Source organism: Chionomys nivalis, chromosome 16, assembly GCF_950005125.1.
Source record: "Chionomys nivalis chromosome 16, mChiNiv1.1, whole genome shotgun sequence".
Lineage (NCBI taxonomy): Eukaryota > Metazoa > Chordata > Mammalia > Rodentia > Cricetidae > Chionomys > Chionomys nivalis.
Window position 1 is genome coordinate 32,156,220 of NC_080101.1, and position 15,286 is coordinate 32,171,505.

The 15,286-nt window shown below is 36.8% G+C and overlaps 1 protein-coding gene across 6 annotated transcripts in view; it reads left to right on the forward strand.

Moving 5' to 3' along the window:
* The window catches only part of Lingo2 (leucine rich repeat and Ig domain containing 2), a 1,034,729-nt gene extending 1,019,783 nt beyond the window's left edge, over positions 1-14,946 (forward strand). For all 6 annotated transcript variants that reach the window (XM_057791061.1, XM_057791059.1, XM_057791060.1 and 3 more), the window contains one exon: positions 11,856-14,946. In XM_057791061.1, coding sequence (XP_057647044.1) covers positions 11,891-13,711 — 1,821 coding nt within the window. In that variant the 5' untranslated portion in view covers positions 11,856-11,890 and the 3' untranslated portion in view covers positions 13,712-14,946. The remainder of the gene's footprint in view (positions 1-11,855) is intronic.
* The last annotated feature ends 340 nt before the right edge of the window (positions 14,947-15,286 follow it).

Sequence of the window (15,286 nt, forward strand, 5' to 3'; positions counted from 1 at the left end):
AATTATTAGTTAACGCTAGTTTGGTTTTCTGTTTGTTTGTTTGTTTATTTGCTTTTTCTTCTAGCCAGATAATTAGACATTAACAGGCCCTGTTTAAAATAACAATTTTCTTATTTGATAAGTAGATTTGACATGGTTTTAAATACTAAAGTGAAGATTTTATATAAACATAACCTATGAATTACACATTTAATGTGATTGACTTGCAGTCTCAAAAGACATTGTTTCTTATGAAGTGGTGTTAAATTGCCAGAATTCATTTCTCTATCTAAACTGTTTGATGCTGTCTCTGAGCTCTTTCAGACTGTATCTGGTTTTCACCTTCATTTTGTATCATAAAAATCTGTTTGCTGAGCTTGTTATTCATTTTTCTTTAAAGAAAGTTTATTCAGATGGGGAAAATTAGCATGTATGTCAAATGAAGGTAAACATAATATTCAAGAAACATAATCTGAATCCCTATGATCCCAGAAATGTTTACTCAAACACAAGTAAACTTGAAAATAAAACATATTTGTTCTTCCTTCTTTTCACTATTCGTGTATTATATATGCATATACATGTGTATTATATATACATATATGTGTATATGTGACACACAAGTGCCAATTAATCCTCAAACATATACATATATAAATTAAACTTCTCAGCCACATGTATATTTTCAATAAATCAAGCCATCAATCTAAATGGGGATCCTCTGTTCATTCATTAGGAATGATTTATCCAAGAAAGAGTACTTGTTACTTCCCTATCTATAGAAATTCATTCCTGGTAATAAAATGAATAAATATCAAAACTATATCTCAAAAGTGTTTAAGAATTGAGATGGGAAAGATCGAAAGCGGAGCAAGCAGAAAGAGTGAGGGGAAGTATCCATTCTAGCTTTTGTCGAATATTTGACCCCTCAAAATTACCCATTTTTGTCTTGTTTTATTTACCAAAATCTGGTAATGGCGCTAGGTATGCAAGCCATTTATGGCTTCTATACCACCAAGGTATTTTCCACAGGGAAAAATGAGTGCAGTGTGGTACTCTGAATTTCAAGTAGAGAGTGGTTAACTTGGTAACAATCAGCGAAGACATATTCATCCCTTTTAAAGTTTATTAGTCTTCTGATTGTAATAAGGAAAATAACACAATTTTAACACTTCTCTAGCCTTGAAAGTTTTTCCAGAGAGAAAGTCTCTAGTTTAAAGTTTTGAAAAATAAGTTTTAGATACACTATAAGTTTGTTTCTCACATGTACATATTGTGAATTCCAAATTTCTCCCAGTTTGAATTATAACTTTTATTTTATCCTATTTATTACTTAAGCGTGGTTATGTAAAAATTCATAGTAAGCAATGGAGGCGACATTGATTAGACAAAAGGCATAAGTAGAAAGCATCTCGCAGTGGGAAACACTGTTCTTGATTCTTGTTACCCCTGCAGACAATTTCTACTAACCCTGTAGAAGATTCTCGTTAAGCACAAGATCAAAGTCCTAGCTTTCTTTCTTCCTGGGGTACTCAAATAAATGATGAAGGTGGGGTGTTTCTGTGTAGACCTGCTAACTGAAGCCTGTGGACAAATCTCTTTGTAGCCTTCTACTGGAGTCATTTCTTAAAGTTACGTGTGACACTGTTTAGAACTACTATTCTAAGAAGACACAGAGACTCCGGCTTGTTTATTGTTGAACTATTAAACCATGGATATAAAAAAAAATCACACAAAGAAAGCCTTAAGATAGAGATGAACTTGGAGAACATTAACAGAGAAAATAGAAGTAGCAACCAAAACACAAAACTTATCTCCTATCCCAACCTGATATTGCTGCCAATTAATTAGGTAAAGACATGGCATATAATATCTGTATACTATAGAATATCTGTATACTATGGAATATATGTATCTTCTTATTCTTTCAGAAGTTTCTGTGATTATACTACTGATTCTACTTGTTTTTCAAAAGCATGTGATAAAATCTATTGTCACCAAAACCATTTATTTCATCATTTCTTTACTGTTTTAAAACAGTGTCTTACTATGTAGCCCAGGTTAGTCTTAAGTTCACCATCCTGTCTTTAAAGAGCTGGGTCTATCTTCCTGATTCTTCATGCCCGATTCTGGAAAAAGAACTGACAGACTGAATACACACTGCTCTCTACAGTCTGGTGCCTTACATTTGGTGTATTCTTTCCAATCTTTAATTTATAAGTAGTTTTCATTAATTATACTAAACATAGTGGTAAAAATGGATTTTTTTAGTTTATAAGAATTTGAACATTCTCCATAAACCTATCCTGTAGTTATCATTTTAGTTCTGTATAAAGGACAATTAAAAAGAATAATCATAAATATAGTTACCTTTATAGGGCATACATTAGTCTCACAATAATTCAATATATTTGGCACTGTAACAAAATGTGTCTTTGTTTACAGTTATAATTGGTTTAAAATAACAAAAACCTTTATTTTCATTAACTTGTCATTAGACTTTTCCTACTCACCATAGTTGTTTGAGAATGTGAACTACATTTGCAATGCACTGTGACTCCCACTCTAAGTTCTGTACATTATCATTCCTTCCTTGACAGCTTCCAGAGCCCATCTGGCTGGCACGGACTCTATTCCTAAGCAGTATGCACACCTCCAGTTTCTGCTCTTAGAATTCATTCAGTAAACTGGCAACGCCCCGTTGCTAAAGTAAGCAGAGATTCCAAAGTATCTCCTGAAGCGAGAGTGGAAAGGGGACAATTGGGGACGTAAAGAACTGGATGTCCCTCCCCAGATTTATTTCTATCATGTTTTCTAAAAGATTGAATTTTCCCTTCTTTGTCTCATCCAAAAACTGACTGCAAAAGTCATGGAATTCCCATTAATATGAGATAAGAGTAGGCACTTACTTTGTCGTGTTCTCTGCTATTCTGCCAACAGGAAACTACTTCCTTCTCCCCTATCCAACGATTCCTATCACTCATGACTATCAAAATAATCTCTTTCTGTTTTGTATTAATATTAGCATGTCTCCAGAAGAAATACCAGGCATCTCAGGTTGTCTCCAGGGATTCTTTGTGTGTAATTTGGAACATTGGATCTTGGCATCTTTCCTCATGCTCAAATTTGGTTTGCATTTAGAGTACGTAAGCCATCATGACTAACAAAGGGCTTCATTATTAAAACTAAGAGTCTTCCATAGTGCTAAAGTTACTGAAGCTAAAATCCAATTTTTTAACTATTTACAAAATAAACAATAAAAATAGCAAAGGTAGAATAGGTGCAACAATATGAATTTTTACATTCAGTGCTCACTCTAACCAACATGGCTAAATCAATAAAATAAAATCCCAAGGTTGAACCTTACTGTGGTAAAGTGTGCTTGCATCTCCAATGTTTAAAAAATAAGGAAAAATTAGATACAAAGTTAACTTAATGATTTTTTAAGATAAAATGACTGTTTCCAGATGCATAAGTCCATTCTAGATTAACATAAACACAGAAGCACAAAATGGTGAATGCAAAATAGGTGAATAGTGAAATCAGTTGGGGCTTACTCTATCCATTATTGCTAATGATAAGATACATACTAGAAATCTCCAAACCTCCATTGCAACTCTGTACCTACTTGACTGAGTTGTAGCAAATGGGGTGTGATCATCAAATCTCATATATACCAGCCTCAAGCTTTTGTCCCTTTTCAAATAAGAAGAACTTAGAGGAGCAAGGAACTAGAAGAGAGCCTAAATCCCTCAATGACATCATGGAGCAGAACTGAGAAACTTCGACAGTTTAAGCCACTAAGATTCCAGGGTTTATCAGTCATAGAAGCTGGTATGAATTTGTCTGTTCCATTTCCAGCGCTGTCCAGATGGAATTTAAAGCGGCTATCTTATCTTAATAGTTTTTTAGCAAGGATGAAGCTAAAATGTCCAGATGCTTTCGGCCTCTACTAATTAAATCAGGTGATCTCCAAGGGGATGTTCCTTTATTCATGAGGAGCCACACTTCAAAGAGTCCCACTCTTCATGAAACAGTAGCTAAAACTCGGGAATATAAAGGAAGAGCTGCCTAACAGGGTTCTCTTCCCTTTGATCTTACTTTTTCAAGGAAACATTAATAGCCCTCTAAAGGAGCAGCCATAGTGGCCACACATGTCGTACGGATCAGCTGGGGTGGTTCTGGAGACTAATCAGTTAGCAGAAGCGATCATTCTTTCCTGTTCTCCAAATGAGCAGCGGTACACACGGTAGACATCTCGGAGCTTTTGTCTGACCTCGGAACGAAGTAACTCATTTCTCAAGAGAAAAGGAAATGCCTTGGGTCCTGCTTATCTTTTTTTTTTTTTTTTTTTTTTTCTTTTTCATTTTTCGAGACAGGGTTTCTCCGTAGCTTTTGGTTCCTGTCCTGGAACTAGCTCTTCTAGACCAGGGGTCCTGCTTATCTTAATCTACCCTAAGGAGGCAACTGTTTGCACCCATAAAGAATCAGAATGCACTGAGAAATTTTGTGTCTGCCACGTTTCAACTTTACTCTTTTCTTTACTATCACATCTTATTTTCCCATTATTCCTGTACAGCTGTTACAGTGGCTCCGCTTTCAAGTAAGAAAACTGAGACTAAGACCGTGTTAAGATGAGGCAGATAGATCACAATCCCATGCCACGATTATCTACTACCATATAGTTTGTGGGATTTTAAAATCACACTTATGAGGCTACTAATCATTTTAGGCTGACTGCCTTTTGATTAGTAGTATTAATTTCAGTGGGAGGTAAACCTTAGATTAGACCACCATGCTTTCATCTTTAAAAGCCTTAAATGCAATAGGAATATCTACATATCCAAGTATCTCTCGATATAGGCCAAAAGGAGATGTGAAACTATTGGAGAAGAGCAATAATTTGCACATCAAAGAGATCAAAATAAACACCTTCTAGAACAGGGAACTCTCCCACCACAGAGGAGAGATTAAGCAAAAGCTATTGATTAATGACTTAGGACAATCCTTGCTAACTGTTAGTCACTTGAAAACAAGATGAACTCATGTTTTGAATAGATTTGCCTTTTTTATGGTCATAGAAAAAGAGGAACATAGTCCAGAGGGAACTGAGAACATTGTGTGTGTTCCTATTTTAAGAAGAATTATTATAGTAATATATATAGTATGACATACTCTCAGCACTACAGAGACATAGGCAGGGCAACTAGAAGTTCAAGACCATTCTTGGTTACTTAAAAACCTATCTCACAATGACATTTTTGGCTACATAAGACTCTATCTCAAAGTCAATAAAAAGCATACACATAGAGAGATAGATTATATGCTATTATTATAAAAGTTTTATGCAATAATTTATGAAAAGAACAAAAGAAATATATATAAAAGTTAAGAGCTCAAAATAACATGACCACAAAAATAAATAAAGAAAATATAAACAACAACAATAAAAAATAAACCTCAGGACTCAATGAATAGCAAACAGAAACAGTTTCTCCAATACTGAGGCTGAAACCTTAGACAAATGGGACATCAGCAAAAAGGGTGATTTCACCCATAAAAACATGGGATAAGTTGAAAAGGGATTATTTAGAATCTTTAATAGGTTTTCCCTGAAGCTACAGAAATTTTCCTCTATGCTGGAAAATCTGCAAAACTAGCTCTGTAGACCAGGCTGGTCTCGAACTCACAGAGATCCGCCTGCCTCTGCCTCCCGAGTGCTGGGATTAAAGGCGTGCGCCACCATCGCCCGGCCAATTCACATAAATTTTTATCACAGCAAACCATCATCATGTCAAATGCAAACAGGTGAATCCACACTATCTTAGACACAAATGATACCTTTTGAATACCTAATAGTCATTATTTGAGTAGAGTAGCTATACATCCTCAACTATGTTTGGTTGTTGTGGAACCAGTGGCTGAACAAGGATTCCCCACCTGTATGAGTTTCTGAGTACCTTTGATCATCGCCCTTTACAGTTGATATTATCATTACTTTACAGCACAGAGCACATTGGACGATCTACCAACCTGGCTTCATAATGACAATCGTCGTTTCTACTTGAGTGCTCTCCGAGTTTCAGTATCAAAACTCTGTACCCCTTCCAACCAAAACCGAATAAAAGAGTAGAGGTGGAAATATAATGCCTTGCGTGCTAACTGGAGACTGTGTTCAAGGATAGACTGTGTTTTCTTCCAGATTTTAGACTTCGGGCTTTAATCTCAAGGTCACTTGCTTCCTAAAAAGAAAATAGGTAACTCTACTGAGTTTTAAGACTTGCACACTGAAGTTAATTTTTTTTTTTTTTTTTTTTTGCTTTTCAAGTCCTTCATACAAGTTTCTGAACTCTCTATTTTCTGATTTAATAGAACATTTATGACTGACAGTTTTAGACATCTGGAATGTTTAAGTCTGCTTTCTGACTGTACATTTATTTGGTGCACCTTTATTCTTCAAGTCTTTCTCAACCTTTTCTTCTCTATCTCATTCCTCTCATCTCCCAGCCACTTTTTCATTTCAGAAACAGCTTTATTTGGTGAAAACACAATCATTAGCTAACAATCTTTTTTTTTTTTTTTTTTTTTTTTTTTTTTTTTGTCTTTTGAGACAGGGTTTCTCTGCAGCTTTGGGGCCTGTTCTGCATCTAGCTCTTGTAGACCAGGCTGGCTTCGAACTCACAGAGATCCGCCTGCCTCTGCCTCCTGAGGGCTGGGATTAAAGGCGTGAGGCAGCACCTCACAGTTAAGATTTTATAGAGATGAACATGGTGTCCATTCATTGTTGTGCCCTTGTTCAGCTGTAAGAAAACTAAACGGATCCCAGAATTTCCAGCTTAAGTTGCCTCTCACTTCTTTATCACTACTTTATCGTTCATCTAAGCAACTGCTCCCTTCCAAACTTCTACTTACACAATAGACAGCGGTCACTACTTTCTTTTCTTGTGTCTTTTTTTAAAGATTACAGTTGCTTAAAGTTCTTCATTTCTCTCCATCGTATAATCTGCCCACTTCTCCTGACTGCAGTATTCTCCTATTCTCCTTGGCTTGCTTTGACTTGACCTCCATCCTGACAAACAGAGCCTCCATAAACCAAATCATTATCTCCTATTAATGGCTATGAGGACAGCTATTAATGTGCTAGGCACCTGGTATATACATCTGTAATAATCAATGTTCTCTTTCATGATAACAGATCTACCGAAGAGATAGTGAGAATTATAGATATCGCCATCCGTGGCTTATCACTAGCATATTATGAATCAGAATTTAAGCCATCTAAGCGAGCCCAAATACTTGCTTGCTCTATTCTTGGAGGTTGGCTTTTGCATCCTCCCTGATGTTTACACTTGTTTCTCCAATTTAAGAATAAATGGAAAGGAAGTAGCCAGCATAGAGAAAAGGTAACTATGAAAATACCCAGCTTCATACACTAAGTTTAATAAGGTACTAATTATGCTCGCAGAGTCCCTTTGATCGGAATTAATGGCAAGAACCCTGTAAGCTCCCTATAGATTTCAGTTTCCTGCTTTATTCTTAACAAAACAAAGTTCATCTTGTCAAAGCTCAGTCACAGCTGGAAATTTTGAGCATGCTTTGATTCTAAGACTTCTGCTGACAGCGAGAGCTAAATGGAGTCAGCAGTTTGCCCTTCCAGACTCAAAAAGAGAAATATTTGAGAGGCGGACAATAAAGTTACACCATCTTCTGTAGTTCTCAGACTGTATCAAAAACATTGTGTGAGATGTGGACCCAAATTCTCGACTTTTACTAGCAGTAGGATGGACACACTGGTTCAGAGCCGAAGCAACTTTGCATACTTTTTGCTTTCTGGTTGTATATGTTTTTTTTTTTCTTACATTTTTCATGTATTGTTTGGGGGTTCATAAAGATAATTTCCTTCAAATCAATGATGTATTTTAACTATATTCACCCCAGTTCCATTCATCTCCTTAGTCTACACCTACTGTTACACTCCTTCCTTCCCCAAGTCCCCCTTCTATTTTATCCTGTGTTTATATACGAGTTCAAATACCCACAAATTAAATATGTTTCTTGTTTTTCTCTCTGTGTGGCTTTTTTGCTCAATATGATTTCCCCTACTTATATAAATATTTCAGCAAGCAGCATAATTTCATTCTTTTAGGTTTAAATAAAATGCCAGTATATACTACCCACTCAACTTTTGATAGATACCCAGGATTACCTCATAATGTCGGTACTCCAAATAGTATGTCAAAAGCTTACCTGTATCTCTACCATGTTGACTTTGAGTTATGTGAGTACACACACAGCAGTGGTATAGTTTTGTTGTATCATCCTCTAGTTCTAAGAGAAAACACTATACTGAGTTCCATGGTAGTTAGACTACTTTGTATTCCCATAGTACCAGCTAACAGTTCCCTGTTCTCCATTCTCTCTAGCATTTGTTACTGTTTTTTTTTTTTTCAACACCAACCGTTTGGTCTGGGATGACATGAAAAATCTATGTTGTTTTAATATGAATTTTCCTTATGCCTAGTAATATTGACTACTTTTTTCATGTTGGCTGGTCGTTTGTACTTCATCTTTTGAGAAATATCTCTTCATCAGATCATTTGTTGACTGGGATGTTTGATTTCTCCCTTTTTAGTTCTTTATGTGCTGTAGCTATTAACCCTCTGGCAGACACATAGCTGACAAAGGATTTTTATGTTTTCCCCCAAAATTCCATGAGTTTTCACTTCACTTAATAATTGTTTCTTTGGCTACTCAAAGGCATTTGAATTTCATGCAATCCCAAACGTCAATTCTTGCTAGGTTTCCCAAGCTTCTGGAAGGAAGCCTTTGCTTAGGCCTGTATTTTGAGGTGTTTATTCACATTTCCTCTAATGGTTCTCAAGGTCCAGATCTCACATTAACATCTTTGATCTAAGTTGATATGATTTTTGTACAAGTGAGAAGAAAGGATCTAACTTCATTTGTATTTTTTAATTTTTCAAACTAATATTCAGTTTTCCCTGCATGAATTGTTGAAAAGGATATCTTTTCTCCAATGTGTGTTTTCAGCATCTGACTACATAACCTTTTTGATAGCCCTTTTTATTAGCGCCAAAAAGGAAAAAAAAATGTTAGTGGCATACACCTGTAATCCTAACACATGAGAAGCTACAGAAGATTAAGTCTGAAGCCAGCTCATGCTATGTAGTCAGACCCTGTGAAAAAACAATGCCTCGATGCCTAGATTTAATTCAGGTTCTGCCTGTCAGGATTAAATTACATAATGTTTTCCATTTAGACCATCTTGGTTAAATAATAGATCCAATAAAGACCCTTCTCCTAAATCATTATTTAAATACATCATAATAACTGGTTATTTGACATTGCGCAAACTCTGTCACAGATAATAACATGCTCCAGCAGAATTTAAATAAAAAACAATGTGTTCCTTACTATTAAATCAAAATAAACTGAAAAGTACTAAACTAATCATATAATAAAACTGTTATCCTCAACACAGAAAGCCAGAGCCATATAAGTATAATACAGATTTACCCATCTTACAAAATAAATACTGTATTTTATATATGTGAAAATACTAATTCTTTTTTAATGTTATTAAATTTTTATTTTATTTTTTGAGAATATAATATAATTACATTATTTCTCCTTCATTTTCCTCTATCTAAACCTTTACATATGATCTTCCATCTTCTCTTTAAACTTCATGGATTCATGGCCTTTTTTAATTTGTTGTTGTAACATATATGTATGTGTATATATACACATATATTCTTCTTTAATTTTATTTATTTAACTATTATTTTTATGTTCATTGATATTTTGTCTGCATGTATGTGTGTTAGAGGGTGTTGGATCCTCTGAAGTTGAGTTATAGACACTTATGAGCTGCCTTGTGGGTGCTGGGAATTGAACCCAAGTCCTTATGAGCTGCCTTGTGGGTGCTGGGAATTGAACCCAGGTCCTCTGGGGGTGAAAAGTAAAGAAGAAATTAATATACAGCACTAGGAAAATTGAAATAATAAAAAAGATAAGAAAAGGAGCAAAAAACTCAAAAGACAGCTAATTACTATCAAAATGGCTTCTCTAAATACAACATGTCAATAATTATATTAGGTTTAAGTAGACGAAGTAATAATGGATTCAAGATCAAGAACTCACCATATGCTACAACGACAGAGGTTAATTAAATGTTAAAAGTTATCTAAATGAAATAAACCCAAAATCTATAACCCAAAATAAACAATTAAGACAATTATCATTACTTTGGGTAAATATGTACTCTCCCCAACAACAAAAGATTATTATATCACAAACTAAAACTGTATATAAGCTCAGAGCTTCAACATCTGAGAGAAAAAAAGAACCATAGAATTTAGGGAAACAGAAAATTTCCTGTTCATATTTAAGTATTTTACTTTCTTTTTTTAAAACTGGTTTTTCAAGATAGGGTTTCTCTTTGTAGCACCGGTTGTCCTGGAACTTACTCTCTAAACCAGGATAGCTTCAAACTCTGAGATCTACCTGCTTTTGCCTCCCAACTTATATGAGAATTTGAATGCATATTTCCTAGTAATCGATTAATGTTGAAAAACTGTGTTTAAAATATCTAAAAAACTATAACCAACCAAATAAATTATAATGACTTTTAGAGAGTTATATGTCCCCAAATGCAAAGATCCATCTATCTCTAGTTGACACAAAATAGTCATTGAGATAAGAATGTAGAGATACAATAAAACAGACTCAGCAGTTTCAAAGAATTGGAAAATTACATGACACCTTCTATAACACAACAGAAGTTATACTATATCTAGAAAGGATATTTTAAAACATACTAGCTAAGCCCAAATCATTCCTAGTTTCTAATGTCATTCATAAAAATGTTTAACATAAAATTGAATTTTATTCTAGGCATATATGTATATCTCCAATTACTTATATTTTTTCACGGTCCATTTTAAACATCAATAACAGAAAGTTACTTTCAAGTAGGTTTCAGAGTAGTTCCTTACTTAGTGTTCATATTTCACATCAATAACCATGGTCTCATAATTTCACATCTTTATATAGTATTTATTATCACTCATAGTTTTATTGGTTCTGATTGGATTACCATGTGGGTTTGTCATGAAAGCATAATTTTATAGTGCATTACTGACATGGTATGCAATATAATATATAATAACATATAACTGAGCTCTGACATTTACAATTCCAATTTTCCTCTGTATCAAACTAGACAAATTAAAACTTAAGAAATACATAGAACTTATGCCAATTTTTAAACTCTCCTGAAGAATCAAATAAAATTTACTTAAGATGTGTATACGTAGCCGGGTGGTGGTGGTGCATGCCTTTAATCCCAGCACTCGGGAGGCAGAGGCAGGCAAGATCTCTGTGAGTTCCAGGACAGGAACCAAAAAGCTACGGAAAAACCCTGTCTCGAAAATTCAAAAAAGAAAAAAGAAAAAAAAAAGATGTGTATACATACTGACTCAATATTTCAGCTTTATAATTAATGTTTAAGTACAAAATATTTTTGTAATGTGTCTTTATTGAGAATATGTTTATAACATTTACTTTCTATCTAAATATAGTTTGTTTCGTGAGTTGAATTTGGACTCATCTGTAGGATTTAGTACTTGCCATAGTAGTTCTGAAATTTGCTTGTCAAGTTAAGTCTAAGGAATTTTATTATTGATTAATGCTGTTGAGTGAAAGGAGCTTCACAATATGAGAATAAAGCTATTTATTCTGTAACATGTTAATTTTCTTGCTGTTTTGTGTATTTATAACTTGGTTCCTTAATTATGCACCTTTCCCTGTCTCTGTCCTAACCTGTCCTTCTCACCTTCTTCCCCCTGTCCGTGCAGGCCCGTAACCAAGGTGTAGACTAAGAACTGGAGCCATGCTTCACACGGCCACACCATGCTGGCAGCCGTTCCTGGGTCTGGCTACGGTGTTCCTCCTCGTGGGATCCACCATCGGCTGTCCTGCTCGCTGTGAGTGCTCCGCCCAGAACAAATCTGTTAGCTGCCACAGAAGACGTTTGATTGCCATCCCAGAAGGCATTCCCATTGAGACCAAAATCTTGGACCTCAGCAAAAACAGATTAAAAAGCGTCAACCCTGAAGAATTCATATCATATCCTCTCTTGGAGGAGATAGACTTGAGTGACAACGTCATCGCCAATGTGGAGCCTGGGGCTTTTAACAACCTCTTTAACCTACGATCCCTCCGCCTGAAAGGCAATCGCCTTAAGTTGGTCCCGTTGGGAGTGTTCACAGGACTGTCCAATCTCACCAAACTTGACATTAGTGAGAATAAGATTGTTATTTTGCTGGACTACATGTTCCAGGATCTACATAACCTGAAGTCTCTAGAAGTGGGGGACAATGATTTGGTTTATATATCACACAGGGCCTTTAGCGGACTACTTAGCTTGGAGCAGCTCACCCTGGAGAAGTGCAACTTAACAGCAGTACCAACAGAAGCCCTTTCCCACCTCCGCAGCCTCATTACCTTGCATCTGAAGCATCTTAATATCAACAATATGCCTGTGTATGCCTTTAAAAGATTGTTCCACCTGAAACACCTAGAGATCGACTACTGGCCTATGCTAGATATGATGCCGGCCAATAGCCTCTATGGTCTCAACCTCACCTCCCTCTCCATCACTAACACCAACCTGTCCACTGTCCCCTTCCTCGCCTTTAAACACCTGGTATACCTGACCCACCTTAACCTCTCCTACAATCCCATCAGCACTATCGAAGCAGGCATGTTCTCTGACCTGATCCGCCTACAGGAGCTTCATATAGTGGGGGCCCAATTGCGCACCATTGAGCCTCACTCCTTCCAAGGGCTCCGCTTCCTCCGTGTGCTCAATGTATCTCAGAACCTGCTGGAAACATTGGAAGAGAATGTCTTCTCCTCCCCTAGGGCTTTGGAGGTCCTGAGCATTAACAACAACCCACTAGCCTGCGACTGCCGACTCCTCTGGCTCCTACAGCGACAACCCAACCTACAGTTTGGGGGCCAGCAGCCCATGTGTGCCGGACCAGACACTATCCGTGAGAGGTCATTTAAGGATTTCCATAGCACTGCTCTTTCTTTTTATTTTACCTGCAAAAAGCCCAAAATCCGTGAAAAGAAATTACAGCATCTCCTAGTGGATGAAGGACAGACAGTCCAGCTGGAGTGCAATGCTGACGGAGACCCACAGCCCGTGATTTCCTGGGTGACACCCCGAAGGCGTTTCATCACCGCCAAATCCAATGGAAGGGCCACTTTGTTGGGTGATGGCACCCTGGAAATCCGTTTTGCCCAGGATCAAGACAGTGGGTTGTATGTTTGCATTGCTAGCAACGCTGCTGGGAACGACACCTACACAGCCTCCCTCACTGTGAAGGGATTCACTTCAGACCGCTTCCTTTACGCAAACAGGACCCCTATGTACATGACCGACTCCAATGACACCGTTTCCAACGGCACTAATGCCAATACTTTTTCCCTGGACCTTAAAACAATACTGGTATCTACAGCCATGGGCTGTTTCACATTCCTGGGAGTGGTTTTATTTTGTTTTCTCCTCCTTTTTGTGTGGAGCCGAGGAAAAGGCAAGCACAAAAACAGCATTGACCTCGAGTATGTGCCCCGAAAAAACAATGGTGCTGTTGTGGAAGGGGAGGTGGCTGGACCCAGGAGGTTCAACATGAAAATGATATAAGGGCCCACCACACACCCTACTGTCTTGTGTCCCTGTTGGTCATGAGTAAGACATCTGACGTAGTGAACCACAAGGTTATCAGGCAGCTTCGTGCAGCTGTCCCTGTGTCAAAGCAGGGTTCATGGAAGCAGAAGGACTCCTTACGGATACTGGCCAGTTAGAGGCAGGCAGGCATGTGTCATAGCCCTTCACACAATGGGATACTAATTGTTTGCATTGCAAATGTTGGCATTCTGGGGATCTCAGTAACGAACCTGAACCTTTGGCTCATGCTGATGGACAACAATTCAACATTTTCTACCACTGCAAAAACAAAAGAGAAAAATAAAAGAGAACAACCTACAGTGTAGGATTTACATATTAAAAAGACACATTTGTCTAAAAACATACTCTACAGTAAAATTTGTATTTATTATTATCATTTGTTAAAACCTTGCATCATACAATACTATTGGTTCAGTACCAAAAAGAGATTAATATATTCCTTTTTTTTGAAACATATATGCTGTATATGTTTTAAAGCAATATGAATGAGAGGTCGTGCTTTTAGTTACTCACCAGTATAGATCCAAGTGTGATTTCACCTTCCTTTTACCCACCAATATCTGAGGCTAGATCCCTGGAGTAACAGGCAGAGATGTGTTGAGATGTGTATGTCTGATGTAGGATGCCAAGAAACAGGACCCAAGTCAAATCTGCTCAACTCTGTTAACTTCTGTTACTATAAATAAAGGCATGTGCCTAGTTTTGATACAGAATGGAATATTTTTTATACATACACTACCAACCTGGACCAGTTTACTGTAACAGAAGCCTTTGGGTTTCTCCAGAAGGTGGGATATCGCTAGATGTACCTGTAAAATGCAAGGTAGGTGTCATTCATAAAAATACTCCATTTAGCTAGCCCTTAGTTTTACTTCCACCAGTCACTGTTCATGGGTTAATGACAAATGGAAAAAGGAGTAATGATTATATTTAATTATTTGGCAATATTCATCAGTAGTTGCTATCAATAATTCTGTGGTCCAAAAGCTCTCCGAATAAGGAGTTTTCAGAAGTCAACAAAAAGCAGGGTGATCCAAGCACATCATGACAGCGACGCAACCAGTGATTTCTTTCAGATGTGACAGCTACCTGCCAGATAGATACAAGTTAAAGTCGCACACAGCACATGACACCTCCAATTTCTCGATTTAAGTACCATATACATCATATGACCACAATTAGACAACTTCAGGGTGTTTCCCTGCTTCCTAATCAAGCCTTTTCATTTCATGTTGAAAACTATGTTGCGTAGATAAGAGATATCTGTTTTATGTAAAGCAGTGAAAGAAAAGCCAGTGCAAATTTAAAAACCAAGTTTATGTTCCTTCACCAGGGAAAAGCTAAGCTTATGGTTCTACAGATATGTAATGTTGTGTTGATTCTTTCACTTTCTCGATCTGAGCATATTTGCCCAATTCTGATGCTCTTAATTTTACCAGTCCAAAAAAATAGTCATTATTATCATCAATGACCTGGTTTAAGGAGGCATAATTCCATTGGCTGAGTTCTGGATAACTTCCAAAGCATATA